The sequence below is a fragment of the Parastagonospora nodorum genome (genome assembly GCF_000146915.1).
Source record: "Parastagonospora nodorum SN15 chromosome Unknown scaffold_6, whole genome shotgun sequence".
Classification (NCBI taxonomy): domain Eukaryota; kingdom Fungi; phylum Ascomycota; class Dothideomycetes; order Pleosporales; family Phaeosphaeriaceae; genus Parastagonospora; species Parastagonospora nodorum.
The window spans coordinates 1,420,177-1,436,202 of record NW_001884554.1 but is presented as its reverse complement, the minus strand read 5'-3'; the positions used below and the strand labels follow the sequence as shown (position 1 = coordinate 1,436,202).

General features: G+C 50.7%; 9 protein-coding genes across 9 annotated transcripts; 3 read left to right on the top strand and 6 right to left on the bottom strand.

The window, feature by feature from the left end:
- Positions 1 to 286: 286 nt before the first annotated feature.
- SNOG_04751 (hypothetical protein) lies at positions 287 to 1,569 on the bottom strand (the record flags this gene model as incomplete). Its single annotated transcript, XM_001795111.1, has 3 exons — positions 287 to 522; positions 584 to 1,169; positions 1,312 to 1,569. 3 exons carry the CDS (start codon positions 1,567 to 1,569, stop codon positions 287 to 289), a joined length of 1,080 nt encoding a protein of 359 aa, XP_001795163.1.
- Positions 1,570 to 3,070: 1,501 nt separating this feature from the next.
- SNOG_04750 (hypothetical protein) lies at positions 3,071 to 3,380 on the bottom strand (the record flags this gene model as incomplete). Its single annotated transcript, XM_001795110.1, has 2 exons — positions 3,071 to 3,313; positions 3,366 to 3,380. 2 exons carry the CDS (start codon positions 3,378 to 3,380, stop codon positions 3,071 to 3,073), a joined length of 258 nt encoding a protein of 85 aa, XP_001795162.1.
- A 332-nt stretch (positions 3,381 to 3,712) lies between these two features.
- On the top strand, positions 3,713 to 3,983 carry SNOG_04749 (hypothetical protein; the record flags this gene model as incomplete). The annotated part of the gene is made up of 2 exons (XM_001795109.1): positions 3,713 to 3,728; positions 3,829 to 3,983. The coding sequence occupies 2 exons, from the start codon at positions 3,713 to 3,715 to the stop codon at positions 3,981 to 3,983; spliced, it is 171 nt and encodes a 56-aa protein (XP_001795161.1).
- A 750-nt stretch (positions 3,984 to 4,733) lies between these two features.
- Positions 4,734 to 5,457, bottom strand: SNOG_04748 (hypothetical protein; the record flags this gene model as incomplete). The annotated part of the gene is made up of 2 exons (XM_001795108.1): positions 4,734 to 5,340; positions 5,433 to 5,457. 2 exons carry the CDS (start codon positions 5,455 to 5,457, stop codon positions 4,925 to 4,927), a joined length of 441 nt encoding a protein of 146 aa, XP_001795160.1. The 3' UTR covers positions 4,734 to 4,924.
- A 500-nt stretch (positions 5,458 to 5,957) lies between these two features.
- Positions 5,958 to 7,491, bottom strand: SNOG_04747 (hypothetical protein). Its single transcript, XM_001795107.1, has 5 exons — positions 7,400 to 7,491; positions 7,291 to 7,340; positions 7,162 to 7,234; positions 6,620 to 7,109; positions 5,958 to 6,556 (listed from the first exon to the last, which is right to left on the bottom strand). The coding sequence occupies exons 1-5, from the start codon at positions 7,462 to 7,464 to the stop codon at positions 6,407 to 6,409; spliced, it is 828 nt and encodes a 275-aa protein (XP_001795159.1). The 5' UTR covers positions 7,465 to 7,491; the 3' UTR covers positions 5,958 to 6,406.
- Positions 7,492 to 7,939: 448 nt separating this feature from the next.
- SNOG_04746 (hypothetical protein) lies at positions 7,940 to 11,074 on the top strand (the record flags this gene model as incomplete). Its single annotated transcript, XM_001795106.1, has 3 exons — positions 7,940 to 7,959; positions 8,009 to 8,809; positions 8,832 to 11,074. The coding sequence occupies 3 exons, from the start codon at positions 7,940 to 7,942 to the stop codon at positions 10,975 to 10,977; spliced, it is 2,967 nt and encodes a 988-aa protein (XP_001795158.1). The 3' UTR covers positions 10,978 to 11,074.
- Positions 11,075 to 11,300: 226 nt separating this feature from the next.
- SNOG_04745 (hypothetical protein) lies at positions 11,301 to 13,110 on the bottom strand (the record flags this gene model as incomplete). The annotated part of the gene is made up of 4 exons (XM_001795105.1): positions 11,301 to 11,869; positions 12,016 to 12,426; positions 12,480 to 12,970; positions 13,028 to 13,110. 4 exons carry the CDS (start codon positions 13,108 to 13,110, stop codon positions 11,301 to 11,303), a joined length of 1,554 nt encoding a protein of 517 aa, XP_001795157.1.
- A 496-nt stretch (positions 13,111 to 13,606) lies between these two features.
- SNOG_04744 (hypothetical protein) lies at positions 13,607 to 15,134 on the top strand (the record flags this gene model as incomplete). Its single annotated transcript, XM_001795104.1, has 3 exons — positions 13,607 to 13,658; positions 13,706 to 14,330; positions 14,387 to 15,134. The coding sequence occupies 3 exons, from the start codon at positions 13,607 to 13,609 to the stop codon at positions 15,132 to 15,134; spliced, it is 1,425 nt and encodes a 474-aa protein (XP_001795156.1).
- A 90-nt stretch (positions 15,135 to 15,224) lies between these two features.
- SNOG_04743 (hypothetical protein) lies at positions 15,225 to 16,013 on the bottom strand (the record flags this gene model as incomplete). Its single annotated transcript, XM_001795103.1, has 2 exons — positions 15,225 to 15,782; positions 15,838 to 16,013. The coding sequence occupies 2 exons, from the start codon at positions 16,011 to 16,013 to the stop codon at positions 15,557 to 15,559; spliced, it is 402 nt and encodes a 133-aa protein (XP_001795155.1). The 3' UTR covers positions 15,225 to 15,556.
- Between the last annotated feature and the right edge of the window lie 13 nt (positions 16,014 to 16,026).

The window sequence follows — 16,026 nt, the reverse complement described above, 5'->3', positions numbered from 1 at the left end:
CCTCCCACGGAAGATACAAAGTGAGCTGCCTGGCAGACCATTTATGTCAGGGAAAACGTAATGTAGCTGATGCCGATCATCAGGAGACTGCAGTGTAAGATACGATCCAGTGAATAAGATTACGTGTGGAATCGTGATTTGCTTGTCATTTTCGCGAAGTTGGAGCTAGGAATCAGATCGCTCTTCTTGTCAGTTGTTAAGTTCATTAATTGCATAAGCTACATAAACTAAATGCAAACGTATCGACAAACCGAAAAGCTGCTCTTACCTCACATGTATCCAAGGCTTACACATGGCCTTTACCAGACCCTGGTGCTTCACTTTGCGACTCTGCCTTACTACCCGCTTGGCTGCCAATCTTCTCCAAAAACTCGTAGATCTCAGTGTATCCTCCTAGCCTCGCAAAATCTGCGGCTGTGAGTCCACCCTCATCTTTCACATGCAAATCCGCCTTCCACGTCACAAGTAGCTTCACCACGTGAAGGTAGCCATAGCTTGCTGCCCATATCAATGCCGTGCGGCCTGTGCGATCTTGACGGTCGATCTTTACGTGTTTATGTCTGAAGTATGGCTTCGATTATACCAGGCGATTGGTTAAATAGCGCCCATAGCAGTGGCGTCCAGCCGTCAATGTCCACGTCGTCCTCTCCACCACACTTGTTCTGGATGAGAAGGTCCAGAACTTTTGTATCGCCAGTCTGAGATGCCCATGAGATCGTATTTTGTAGGTTGTTGTCTTTGGTTGCTTTGTCGACATGCTGGATGCGCAGCAGATCATTGGCCGCTTCTCTTTGCTTATTTACCACAGCCCAAAGTAGTGGAGAGCGGCCCTCTTTATTCTTCAAATTCACGTCAAGAACAGAAACAGACTCTCGAATTATCACGTTCATAGCCTTTCGGCTGCCTTCGCCTGCTGCCCACGACAAGGCCGAGCATCCAGATTTGTCGACTTGATTGATGTCGAGAGGCGAGTCCTTCAGCTTCAGAAACAAACGAACAATATCTGCGTGGTCTCCCTGGACGGCCCAGAAGAATGGTGTCCAGCTTGTGTAATCCTGATCGTCAGGCTCATATGCTCCATGGTTCAACAACGATTCGACCACGTCCACGTGTCCGTTGCCCGCTGCAAATGACAGTGCTGTCCTTCCCAGACTTGCCTCCCAACGTAACTGTCGTGTTTAGATCGTTCAGAAGCATATTTACGACCTCGAGATGACCGTATTGGGCGGATACGGTTAAGGGTGTCTGCTGATCGATGGCCGCACTGTTGGGGTCCGCGCCGTGCCGAATAAGGAGTTTTATTGACCCCACTGATGACATTCTAGCAGCCCAGAACAAAGCACGAGCCATTGTACCTTCGCCATGACACTCATGTTGCAAATGTTCGGTCAGAAGGGCGGTCAAATTGAAGAATGCGGCGATTTCAATGGGCTGGAACTCGTCTGGAAAAGAGTATTCGAAATTGTGTTTGGCCCAGTAGTACCTGAACCAATTATTCATGACGCAACTACGGCTCGTCAGTTGCCGGGCAGCGTCAAGGGTAGCCTTTGGTGCGACACTTTCGCACATAGCATAGTGCTCTGCCCAGTGCGTTGCAGCATAATCAAAAAGCGCATGTTTCTGGGCAATAGAAGTTATCTGCTCCTCCTCTATATCCTTCGTTTCTTTGAAGGAATCACAGAGGCCAAAATCGTCCTCTGGACCGAAAAGTTGGATAGCACCCTTGGTGTCAGTATCAGTGAGCAAGGATGCTTCGGCACTGGTCGTTCCCGGCTCTGAAGATCCTGGTCTGCTTTCTGGCGTAAAGATATCGGAATTGAAATCCTGTAGAAGGAGATATTGCATACATGATTGGGCCATACTCAGTGCTGCATCTATCTCAGGAACCGCGAGACTTTGCACAGTCTCGTCAAGAGAACGGATGGAAAAATCTGTCAAATACTCCTTGGCAGACTGGTGTATCAGCGAGACTTTCGCATAGTCATCCGAGATTTGATCGGCATCCTTGATACGGATGAAAGGCCCCACAATTATTTCGTAGTTTGCTTGCTCTGTGTTCATCCAAGAGCCTCTTGATAGCCTCCAGCAATCTGTTGCGGCTCCCAGTTTCGCACTCGTCAAGAGCGTCCACTATGATTCTGACAGATCCAGATGTCGATTCCGAAACAACCTTGAGGAAGAGTTCCCACAGCGCCGAGAATGAAGATGCTAGACTTGGTCCTTCCTGATCGAAGCGGTGCTTTACATACTTGATGAGGTCTCGATGTAGCCGTACAATCTGCCAGATGATACCTCGAAGTATGGACTTTGGATCTCTCTGCAGTTGGATCTTGTCGTCACAGAAGAAGAAAAAAACCTGAGGCTTGACAAGGGTAGTACTATCGAGTTCCAGGTAATCTGTAAGATACACAGAGATCATAGTCTTGCCGCTACCAGGTTCACCTGTGACCCAGAGCAAGTCTGATTCGGTGGTGTTCTTCCATGCCAGAAAGGCAGGGTTGTTGAGAACCCAGCTGCAAGTCCCCTGTACTGGCTTCGGTAATTGCGCTTTGTAGTCCACAAGGTAGATCGAGTCCAGCACGGATCATGCAAGATCGTTCAGTCTCGGTGAAGGCTAAAATTTGCTTAGCTGCTTGTTCTCTCGTAGATTGTTGTTGCAACATACATTCGATGGACAATACACGATTGACTCTCGTAGCCAACTGCTTGCTGGATAGAATGCTTTTGACAACATCTTCGATTGCGTCTAATGCCAGACTGCAGCTGCCATCCTTTGGCCCTTCAAAGCGGCCACATACTTCTATGATTTGCATGAAGTGCTATGATCATCCTCGCCGGGTATCTGCATAATCGCCGGAGCTTCCTTTCAACAATCCTAACATGAGAAGTAAGCTAGACCTGTTTCAAATCATACACGGCAGACTTTGCCTTACCAGGTCGGAAAATCCCTGCATGGTTTGCGTCTCATAAAAGCTAACGACTTCCAGGTTCTCCATGCGGTTCCGTGAAGATTCGGCGAGTTCATTCTGTGCTTGGGCATCGAGCCCTAAGGTAAACAGAAGGTCCTCTCTCATTGAACCTGCTCGTAATTCGCCTTTGAATCACTAAAGACCACTTCAGACTGATAGCTGTAGGTGTATATGCGCGAACCTGGAAGGACTTTTGGAAGAATGTCTCGAAGCCACAGATTCCCATTCTCATGCTCCCATGTTGCATAGGCGTCTCCATTCAGGCCATGTATGGCCACGATATCTACGCCATACCGGCTACTGGGGTCGCCAGAGGACTCCTCGCTAAGAAGAAAAATTCCATACTGTTTTGTACGTGTGGTAGTGGCTGTGGAGATCGTTGATTGAGCACAAGACTTCGTATCGACCCATGTTAGATATGCATACGGCAAGGCTGTGCAGGAACTGCGGGACACAAAGGAAGAGCTATTTTTCTATACCCCACAGCACAGAGTCACCATCAAAGGTATGTTGTTATTCGAGCTCTATGGTCATTAGTTGTTTTTCAGATTGCAAGCGGTACCAGACAAGATTTGTCGTGTCGTGAACCATGTTGGATAGCTAGGTTCAAAGTCTTTCTACTACATTGCGAAACGCGACAAAGGCATTTAAGCTGTATGGGCTGATCTACGGAATTTTCCAATGCGCGCAAGCATACACGAATGATCGCGCCGCAGCTAGTGGCCTCGCGGTATGAAGTCGCGATGCAGCCTAAACTAGGTACCTAGGTAGCGCCCGGAATCCAACCGATGTTATTTCTGCACATGGCATTTCGATACGAAATACACTACTTCTTGATCTTCGCTAACACAACTTACAGACCCGGTCCTCGACACCGACATCAACGCCAACACTGATGGTCTCATCCTTGTCCTGCGATTACCCAACCCGTGCAATCAACCGCTGCTCCCCGAAACCATCATAACGCAACTCAAACAAGCAAGTCCGGTCTTTGCGCAAAAGAATCATAACTAGTGCTTCTTAGTAAGCCCCCAATACGTTTGCGGATGCAGTTTGCCATTACCATAAATCCATCCACCGCAAGTCCGGTGCGCCCATGCCTTGACATGAAGATTGATGGTAGCTTTATGATAGTTACACCGGACTTTGATCAGGCCATGTAGGAGATTTTTGTCTGTACGCTCTCTAAGAGTAAAATTACTACATAAAGCAACTCAGCAGGTGCAAGATAGCAGAGATGCGTGAATTGATTTGCGATGAGATGAACGAACGAAAAGTCTGAGTATTGCACTTACTATAGTTGGTGTAAAGATATGGGCGTCGTATCATAACCCTTGCGTGGTTGTGGACACACTGCAAGTTGTTAAAAGCCGCGAGAAGAGCAGTGACATCGCTTCCAAAGCGCTCACTCGCAAGGGTGCCATGACAGTCGATGTAGCAGAGACTCTGTATTGTAGGAAACTTTCACAGAGTCCTAGAGTTGTTCGCTGCTTCACCTAACACTATGACTTTGTCTCCTAGGAGAATGTCGTCGTCTTGCTGGATTATTCAAACGACCGTTCCAGCAACTTGGGAATTTAGCGTGTAGACATGCCGCGGTGCTAGCATGATGCAATTCTACTGGCGCATAGAGGAGATGAGCACATTGCGCTGTTCAGAGTTAGCCAGCAATGAGCCTACTCGGGACGGCAAAAGCAGTGTACAGCCTTAGATTGGAGAGATGTGCATATGAAATGTACCAGGTCTGGATAGGACAAGCACTTCGACTGGATGTTCACCGTTGGGCTGTAATTCTCTACGGTAGCTTGTTCCGACCTGTGATCAGGTATGATGTCGAGCTATCCTCGCGCACCTCACGTGCGCCTATCATCTTGCGTGGACTCATCCGCCACACGACCTTGTCTACCTTCATCTGAAGATCCACTGATTCACATATCTCGCCTCTCAATCCACACTCAAACTCCCTCCGTCTTCTTCTTCTTTTTATCTTCGATCAACTCGACATTGTCCTCGGGCACCTCCTCATACTTATCCACCAGAAACTCCAAGATATCCTCGCTCAAATCGCCCTGGACCGTAATCTCCTCTCCGCCACCAGGTATCTTAGTCACGCTCGAGCCCGTCGCGAATTTCTTGCCAAAGTCCTTGGCGACCTTCTTGATGTCCAGGCCGAAAGCTTCCAGACCTTGGACGGCGGTGACGTATTTGCGCTTGTTGCGCTCGATGCGCTTAATCAGGATCTTGGAGGAGGCGAGCTCTTCAGCGCGTCGGGCTTCGGCAGAGGCGGCTTTTGCAGCTTTCTTTTGGGAGTCTTTCTCGGCGCGTTTTTGGGCATCGAGGGAGAGGGCGGAGAGGTTTTGTTCTATGGTTTCTGGGAGTAGATTAGTATATGGCTATATACCACGTGGTTATAGACTCTGTGGTTCAGAGTGACTGCAGAAGTGGTGCGCGCAGTGGTCATACCTTTGGAGTACAGCTTGCTGTGCATGTCGTCGTGGTTCTCTTCAAGCCATTCCTCGCACTTCTTTGTTGTGCCGCCGAACTCGCAGTACTACAGCAACTTCATTAGTGGTCGAGAGGGCCGTGACGCGTCGCGGTGCCATACCTACTTCTGGTGGTAGACTGCATACTGGAGAGGGTCAGCTGGTGCTGCACAATCTTAGAGTGGAAGTCAGTCTATACCTCCGCAGTACAAGACTTTCGCAGGCGCCGTATCCGCAGACATTTTGTTCGGTGTGATTTGCGAGTAGATCAACGGCAAGAGAGTTGAGGTAGCTGCTCAGGTTTGGCGGCGTTGTAGACGTCTGGCACGCGAGAATTGGAGGGGGCAGCTTGACGCATGGTGGGGTTGCGTGCAGGGGTTGAAGCGCGCATCCCTGCCAGTCGTCCCGAGTCTTTCGGAACGCGACGATCTCACTCCGACCTGATCTTGACAAAATATTCTTGTTGGCCAATAGAAGTCAGGACAGCGGGATCAGCATCTCAGGATCTTGGTATCATTATATTATTTGTTCAAGTACTATCGTGGTGTTTTAGTCTCATCGAGATTTTGTTTACTGCAACGACTCAATGACAATAGCAGAAGCACCTCCACCTCCGTTGCAGATTCCAGCGCATCCGATCTTGCCCTTCTTCTCCTTCAGCACGCCGAGAAGAGTAGTGGTGATCCTGGCGCCGGAAGCACCAAGCGCGTGACCGAGCGCAACGGCACCACCGTGGAGGTTGACCTTGTCCTCACTGATGTTTGAGGATCTTCATGTTGGCAAGGGCGACAACGCTGAAAGCCTCGTTGATCTCGAAAGCATCGACAGCGGACAGCTCGACCTTGGGCGTGCTTGAGAGCCTTGGGGCATAGCAAGGGCTGGGTGCGGTGGTGAACCTTTGGATGGGTTCTGCTTCAGCATCACCCCAACTCAAGAATCTTGCCCAATGGGGCTTTATGGTTGTGCGCCTTGACGTGCAGCCCTCGGAGGCGAGTACGAATGGCAGCAGCACCATCGGACAAGCGGCGAAGGCGTTGGCGGGTGGTGGACGGTTCCGTTCGTCTTGAAAGCAGAGCGCACGGTGCGGGTCTTGGCCTCGTTGAACTATGGCTGATCAGTCAACAAACTCACAATGATAGAAAGTCATGGAAAGAGCTGTGTACTCACGTTCTTTGGCTCGTCATCCTTGTCAACAGTGATGGAGGGCTTGCCGCGTCCCTGGGGAACCTCAATGGGTGCAATTTCCGAGGTGAACCAGCCAGCCTCAGTGGCAGCGATTGCCTTCTTGTATGAACGGATGCAGTACTCGTCCTGCTGCTCGCGGTTGAAGCCGTGGTCGTCGGCGCACTCCTCGCCCTGAAGACCCATATGCTCCTTCTTGTATGCGTCGGTAAGACCGTCCTTCAGCACACCATCGACTAGCGGCTGGTCTCCGAACTTAGCGCCGGTCCTTAGGTTGGGGAGATAGTGAGGGGTGTTCGACATGCTCTCGGTACCGGCGGCGACGACGATGTCGGCATTTCCGGTAATAATGGTTTGCGCACCAAGGATCAGCGACTTGATCGAAGAGGCGCACACCTTGTTGATGGTGGTGGAGACGGTAGACTCGGGGAGGCCGGCACCAATTGCACACTGGCGGGCAGGGTTTTGGCCGAGGCTGTGATGCCAGTCAGCATAGGATGGGAACAGTCATGGAGGGGCATCCGTACCCTGCAGAGAGGACATTGCCAACAAAGACTTCCTCGACATCCTCAGGCTTGAGACCAGCGCGCTCGACAGCAGCTGTGTAAAAGGTTAGCTCAGAAGAAGCTAAGTGACTAGGAGAAAGGTGATCTTACCCTTGATGGCGTGGGAACCCAGCTGAATAGCACTCAAGCTCGAGAGGGAGCTGTTGTGGTTGTTAGTTCACCGCGACTTGCCCCTCCTCTGGTGATCCTGAAAACATACCCCAAGAACATGCCCGTAGGCGTGCGGGCAGCTGAGACAATGTAGACGGGAGGAAGAGACGACATGTTGGGTGTCTTGGATTGAGTGTGAAAAGCAAAGAGACAAACAGAAACCCTTCGCACTTAACAGGGACCGACAATGTTTTCCGATTGTTAGTTCTTTAGCCAGTCGGAGCATGAATCGGAGGGCGCTTGCCCTGCATGACAGGGATGTCATTGGTGACACGCTATCACATCACATCGTTACGGCTCTGTCGGGAATGCTTGCGACGTGCGACCTTGCAGTGGTATCATCAATGCCGTGAATGTTCACATACATACAAATCACTGAGTTCGTCTGGAATTGTCACGTGAGATGGGATTGTCGCCAAGTTGTTCATGGCGTGGCTGTAGCACGCTAAACATTGTTACTCGAGCTCGGGCCGCCGCGGCGCGGCAAAGCATTTCGCCGTTAGCTCCATCTTTTTCCCAGCACTAGCGCCCATAACTCAAGCTCTTTGCGATCGCGTCGTGAATTGCTGCAATTACGCGTACTGCCACCATGGACGACCTTTACGACGAGTAAGTCGTACAACCGTGACGCTGAGATATACGCGACTGACTTGCACAGATTCGGAAACTTTATTGGCGAGGCCGAGTCTGATGAAGATGATCAGACTAATGGCGAGGCAGCGGACGCCTATGTCCTTGACGATGAGGAGCAAGAAGAGGCCGAGGTAAACGACCAACAGCTTATGGAAATCGATGACGGGCCATCAAACGCCGTCGTACTGCACGAAGACAAGCAATATTACCCTTCCGCGTCCGACGTATACGGCCCCGATGTCGAAATTTTGGTACAAGAGGAGGACACACAGTCGCTGGCGCAACCCATTATTGCGCCTGTGGTGCAAAAGAAATTCATCGCGCAGGAGACGGATCTACCGCCTGTATATCACTCGAGGGAGCTTTTGACCGACTTGATGAACTTTCCTAACCAAATACGAAACATCGCGATTGCTGGTCACTTGCACCACGGAAAGACGGCATTCATGGACATGTTGGTTATGGAGACCCACGACATCCAGGATCGACTGGACTACAAGAAGGGAAAGAAGCGGGAGGAGCAGCTGCGATACACGGACGTACACGTACTCGAGCGCGAACGGGGCCTATCGATCAAGGCCGCGCCCATGAGCTTGGTCTTACAAAACACAAAGTCGAAATCGCACCTCTTCAATATCTTGGACACACCCGGCCACGTCAACTTTGCGGATGAAGTTGCGGCGTCTTTGCGCCTGGTGGACGGTGTAGTTCTGGTAGTGGATGTGGTTGAAGGCGTGCAGGTCAATACCGAGCAAATCATAAAGCACGCCGTCTTGGAAGATCTGCCTCTGACATTGGTTGTCAACAAGATGGACCGGTTGATCTTGTGAGGTGAAGCTACCGCCTAGCGACGCGTACTTCAAGATCAAGCATGTTATCGTGCAGGTCAACACTGTGATTGAGGACACTATTCCAGGCAGAGGCGAAAGCAGGCGTGTTAGCCCTGAGAAAGGCAACGTTGCTTTTGCATGCTCGAGCATGCGGTGGTCCTTCACGATCCAATCCTTCGCGAAAATGTATTCCGACTTCTACCCAGGACCTTCTAAGCTGCCTGGCTTCGGCGTTCCGATGAAGGGCTTAGATATCGAGAAATTCGCCATGCGCTTGTGGGGCGACATCTACTACAATCCCGGTAGCCGCAAGTTTAGTCGCAAGAGGCAGGAGGAAGGTGCGCAACGATCGTTCGTGCACTGGATCCTCGAACCCGTCTACAAACTCTATTCGCACACATTGAGCGAAAGCTCAGCCGATCTGAAGGACACATTGGACGCGTTGGGCATTCGATTGAAGCCATCAGAATATAAGACAGACGCAAAAGAGCTGATGCGACTCGTTTGCCAACAGTACTTCGGTCCTTCGATGGGCTTTGTTGACATGATCACACAGCACGTTCCATCGCCTGCGGAGGGAGCCAAGCGTTTACTGCAAAGACATTACACAGGACCACTGGATACAAAGACTGCAGAGGCGATGGAGAAGTGCGACCAGGATGGACCATTGGTCGTGCACGTCACAAAACTGTTCAACGCGACAGACGCCAAGTCCTTTACTGCACTCGGTCGAGTTATGAGCGGTATCGCAAAGTCCCCACAATCAGTACGTGTGCTAGGCGAAGGTTACACCTTGGAAGACGAGGAAGATATGGTTGTAGCAACGGTGACAGACACCTGGATCGCGGAGTCTCGATACAACATACCTGTCAGCGGTGTTCCAGCAGGAAACTGGGTTTTGCTTGGAGGTGTTGACAATTCCATCGTCAAGACTGCAACGATTGTCGCCTCAAAACTCCCCGACGACGAAGACGCTTACATCTTCCGACCTATCCGACATTTCTTCGAATCGGTCTTCAAGGTCGCAGTCGAACCGATCAACCCTTCGGAACTACCAAAGATGCTTGACGGCCTACGTAAGATCAACAAGTCTTACCCTCTCATCACAACCAAAGTGGAGGAATCGGGAGAGCACGTGGTACTCGGCACTGGAGAGCTGTACATGGATTGTGTCTTGCACGACCTGCGGCGATTGTACGCGGATATGGAGATCAAGGTGTCCGACCCCGTTACCAGGTTCTCGGAAACTGTGGTCGAGATGTCCGCCATCAAGTGCTACGCCATGACACCAAACAAGAAGAACAAGCTCACCATGATCGCCGAGCCTCTCGACCCAGGTATCGCAGAAGACATTGAAGCCGGAAAAGTCAACATCAAGGACCCTGTCCGCGTGGTGGGCAAATTCTTCGAGGAGAACTACGGTTACGATCTGCTTGCGTCTCGCAATATCTGGGCATTTGGACCGGACGAGATGGGACCTAATATTCTCCAGAATGATACTCTTCCTTCTGAGGTCGACACCAAGACTCTCCGCACGGTTCGCGACACCCTTCGTCAAGGTTTCAGCTGGGCAACTCGAGAAGGACCGCTCTGCGAGGAGCCAATCCGCAATACCAAATTCCGCATCACAGACGTCGAACTGGCACCCGAAGCCATTTTCCGAGGAGGTGGACAGATTATTCCTACGAGTCGAAGGGCATGCTACTCAAGTTTCCTGATGGCCAGCCCAAGGCTGATGGAGCCTGTATACTCATGCAGCATGGTCGGGCCCGCAGACACCAAAAGCAGTCTATACACCGTTCTTGCGCGGAGAAGAGGGCATGTGCTACAAGATGGCCCGATTGCAGGTACTCCATTGTACAACGTACGAGGTCTGATTCCCGTCATCGACTCCTTCGGTTTCGAGACCGACCTCCGGATCCACACACAAGGCCAAGTGTCCCTCTCACTTGTCTTCGACCGCTGGTCAATCGTACCAGGTGACCCGCTCGACAAGGAAATCAAGCTGCGACCCCTGGATCCTGCCACAGCGCAGCAGTTGGCACGCGACTTCGTCCTCAAGACTAGGAGGAGAAAGGGTCTCGCGGAGGACGTCACGATCAGCAAGTTCTTGGAGCCGGAGCTCTTCCGCAGCTTGAAGGAGAGCGGCGTGCTCGATGGATAAGGGGATAGAGTATTGTAATATAAGCATTGGCGTCGGGCGCGTGCAAAAGTTATGCGCAAGATTTGGGATTGAATATACCCTGTCATACCCTTTCATGCTGTACTGCCCTGATGATATCTGTGTATGAGATATTTTCTGATTGATTTCAGAGCTAATTCCTTGATCAGTATTGATACTACGAGAGCAATGCATCCGAACTTTTACAGCGCTGACGCAATGACATAGGCGAGAGACACGCACTAGTATATCCTACGGTCTAACATAGCTTCATGTCATCGAGGACATCTCAACAGATCACTGTCTTATGTCGAATCCTGGCTTTTCTACCTCATTCTTCCTGGCCCTATCCCAGCGCTGTGTTGAACTTCGACTACAGACGACAGTTCAAACCTCAGTGGCCCGCCGCCTGCTTCTACCAATTCCGTGTTGACCTGTCTCACTATCCCACCGAGAAACATCTCGCTTTGTCCGTGCGGCGCATGCATTTCAGAAATGACTTCGCTGTCGAGTTCGAGATCCTTCTTCCCTTCCGAATCTAGTGTCTCGGGCGAGAAACTAGTCACCAACCCTTTCGCACCACTCCTCCGTCGCCAAAACCACCAACCAAGGCTCATCAAAAAGAGTGCCAGGATCACGATCCCTACTACAATTCCAATGATTGCACCTATCGGTAGTATTTCGCCGGTATAAGGATGCGGAGGCTTGAGGTCGCTTGTACCAATCTTCGGCAGAATCGTTACCAAGTCCGACTCTGGCATGGGCGACTTGAACACCGCTTGACTAATATTAAATTCTTCTCGCTCTGAGTCTACTGATAAGTAGATCTCCTGCATGAACACCCTACCAAGCGCGTATTGTGTTTCGTTTGCGGCGCGTCGGAGGGGGAAGTAAGCTGTTGGGGCAGCGAAGATTGGGTACTAAAGGCGTGGACGGGATATTAGCTCCACAGTCTCAGTATTGGATTATGCAAGGTGTCATACTACAGCATGTCAGTGGTGTCTCGATACAGGGTGATTACTAAATATAGACGGTCGGTACCTTTCGCTTTCAAGTCAAAAGCCGCATACGGTATTTCGATTATGATGATATCCCCGCCACTGGTTGAAACACCAATGGTAAAATTGAAAGATGGTGGTGCCGCTAGCAAAGCTGAATGTGCGGCGTTAGTCAAAACGTACCGATCAGCTGCCTCGAAGTACGTCAGTCCAAGTGCCAACGCGAAAGCATCGCAAACCGATGGTGGAAGCCAAAGTTCCGAAACGGCGGTGTCGATTGTTGCAATAATACCAGTAGCGAGTAGACTGTTGGTGGTTCCATTTGGCAAAGTCGACGTGATACCCTGAAGACCGACGATGATGTCGGATTCTGCTGACAGACGAAGAGTAGGACCAGAGATCCGAGAGCGGTCATAGCCACCAAGTACTAACGATCCAGGAACGTGTGTGAAGCCTACAAGCTTAATTCAACGTGCTCTTCTATTTCAATAATAGTCTAACACTCACGGTGGTACGCGCCAGCTTGGTATCCAAACGATAGACTGGGAATATGGCCTTTTTCCTTCAACTGATTTAAAAATGAGCGGGGCCGCACAGTGTCGCTAATGTTCATTGTGTGTGGCGACAAACCCAATACCCCGATCCACATGTCCGAAGTCGTGTATGCCATGATTGGATGGTTCTCCAAATTGACCGGATCGATCACACCACTCGTATCCAGACCAGCCGTGTCGTTTCCAAAGATACCGTTCCCATTGAGTCTGAAGACTTCACCTACGCCAATGCCGTAGACTCCTAGCTCGTGCCACGTCGTGGAGTTTTGTGGATGGAATCCATCACTAAGCTTCGACGCCCATACTTCAACGCCGCGGAGTTCGCCGCAGTCACTTATGTTGAAGCGTCCACAATCCTTGTCCAGAGGTAGATATAAAGTTTGCGCGCTGAGAGATGGTAGCACCTGGAATACCTGAGGCGGAGTGCCAACATGGACGTAGAATCTGTAGAATGTATCAGACACAAGGCTGAAGTGCAGTGTTGATGTCCAAAAAACGTACGATGACCAGTCACCATCGTTCCCTAGCCACCGACCAGAACTTTCTACCACGAGTGGATAGGCAAGGGGCTTAATGCTACTCATGGTTTGACACGATTTGTATAGCTTAGTGACTACCTATGGTGGTTCAGAGGTAGCAATGGGTCAAAGTTTCATCGATATTGCGGTTCGTGGTACAGATTCAGGTGTCGATTGAGTCACTGCCCAGCACAGCCTTCTGTTGCATCCATAAAGCTCTGCACTTGCCAAGATCCGGTGAACATAATCTGTAGGCAGGTACCTATTTCTGTGCGATTCTGGTCAATCAGGGGATCGGAATGCGTGACACCCATAATCATGATGTGAAAGCGTGGAGGACTTTGGCCCCGATATTGATTTGATGGCAAAATCCTGGCAGACTTGATTAACTTCTGCCTTTAGCCTAGAGTAAGTTGCCAGAACAGCGGGACACGATCACTGTAAGCTTATTATTTCCAGGCGTCATAAGAAGAACTATCGCAGGTATGGAGCTTATCCGCCATACACAGTTTCTCTTCTCAGCCTTGTTTGCTCCGTGCGACTGTGTAGAGTCCGACTAAGTATGCTGTCGACCAAGCTAATCCTGCTGTTCTTTGCTACTGCTTCGCTTCCTGGTACATCACACCCGCTTTTACAAAAACAGAATACTGACATCTGGTAGGAGTGTACACGCTCGATAGTCCAAAGGACACACCCTCTGAAGACATTCCCGCGTCAAACCACGATCTGGCTCTACGGGAGTCTGTAAACCAACAGCTTACTTGCATTTCTAGTTGCACATCAGCGAACCTAGACGTATCGGTGCAAGCCATATCCTTTCCAACGTCCAAGATTCTGTCCAGGCCACCTCGTTTCTCTTTTCGGTCATCAGAGGTTACGCTTACCCCATCACTTGCCCTGGGACCGGGTCCGGGCGCGTCCTCACCGCCCACATCTCTTTCCATACCTTCGCCGGAGATTTCAGATGCAACTTTCGTGACTGCAGCACCAAATCAGCCCTCCATTTTCCATGGAGAGCCAAACCAGGTGCTGGCATCGCCCGCACAACCATCAACACAACAGCAACTTCAAACCCCAATGTCTCCTGCCCCTACCTATTCATCTATATCGATTAAGTCACGTCTGCCATTTATTATTAGTGATCCAGTACCAGGCGGTCTACCTCCACATTTTCTCACTACATCTCCCTCTCCAGAGCTGGCTTTTCCCATGCCGCCTTCGTTCCCCGACAACCCATCGCCAAGTACATTGCTAGAGGAATCTCCAGCTGTGCCAAAACTAACGCAGTAAGTATCCGCACTCAATTGCAATATGAACACTAGTATTGATTGAGGCCGTATAGTGTTCCAACCCCACTGCCAAGAAGCTCACCGGGAGTGCTGCCAATTACTCTACTTGCGCCTACATTATCTTCTCCTACAGGCCCGTCTATGCCTGGTGTATCAGTAGTGCCTGGCGCGTCTGCAGTCATCATCCCTCTCACGCCCAGTGTGATTGTGCAGGTGCCGCAGCAACCGTTCGCGTTCACCACCATCACAGAAATGTACGACGGAACAACGACCGGTATATTTGTCGTTGCCACCCCATATCTTCCAGGCCAAACAGGCACCGTCATCGTCCGGATTCCGCAGACGCTTGCTGTAGATCTCAAATTCACAACCATCACGTCTGTCTACTCGGGAACGGATGTAGCTACTTTGACGGCAGCTACACCTAGTCTCTTGGGACAGGTCGGCACTGTAATTGTGCAGTTACCAGCGGGCTCCACCACACTCAGCTCACTACACCCTAGTTTAGCCTTGACGGCCGCGATTACCGCAGTTCCTAGTGCAGTTGACGAATTCGGCACTATCCGTGTTCAGATACCACAGCAATTTACTGCACTTACTTTATTGAGTACACCTGGAGCTTCACAGACTGTGGATCTCTCGCCTGGAAATTCTACCGTTGCGGGTACGATGAGCAGGCTTGGACTACTGTATACATCAAGCATTATGCCGCCGTTTATCGGTGGTGCGGGTCGAGAGGCGGTGATTGGTTGGCCATGGATACTTCTTGGCGTTGCTGGAATGGTACTCGCTTGGCTGTGAACTGCTGCCATTGTCATCGGTGATCGCGACAGCACGAAGTGATAGGAGCAGGTTCGCTTCGAGGGCATCAAGCAGTCTACTCAGAAATTCGAGAGATATTCGTGTTAGATTTATACACGAGTCAAGTGAAATATATACACGAAATGAGTTTAGAAAACACGACAGTGCCTATGCGTTGGCATAAGTGACACCAGCAGAAGTAAGTGCGTTGCCAGCAGCGTTGACAAGGTAGCTCTTTCCCTCAACATCCGGCGCAGCCATGTGGTATGCGTAGCGGTGGATCCACTCAGTCTGGTCCATCCCAGGGTAGTACCTCCTTCAGGAACGCATTGACATCACCCTGACCAGGGTTAATACCAAATTCAGTTACCCAGACAGGCTTGTTGAAGGTCTTGTGGAACTTGGTGAGGTAGTTCTTGAAGTCATCGACCTTGTCCCAGGCATAGTAGTGGGCGACGACGAAGTCGATCTGGCAGTCGCTGCAGCCTGCCATAAATTGCTTGAGGTAGTTGATGCCCTGTGTTGGGCTCGTCGGCGTTGGTGACGGAGGGCGAACCGATCTTCAGGCCTTTGCCCCGGAGAGGCTGGTCAATGAACTTCTTGTGTGCGGCAATTGCTTGGTCGACAGGCATGCCGGAGCCACCACCACTACTGATGTATTAGACATGTGGCGTCAAGATGTTCGAAAGGCGTCGTGACTTACCCAACCTGGTCTGGCTCGTTGAAGCTGAGGATATTTTGGACGTTGTACTTTGCGCGGGCGTTGGCAACGTTCTGTTCCCAGCCCTCGGTGCACCATTGCTGGTTGCTGTGTAGGAGAGGAACATATTCGAGGTCCGACCTTAGGGTGCCATCGATGACAGCCTCCCAGTCATACATCCAGCTGATGGAG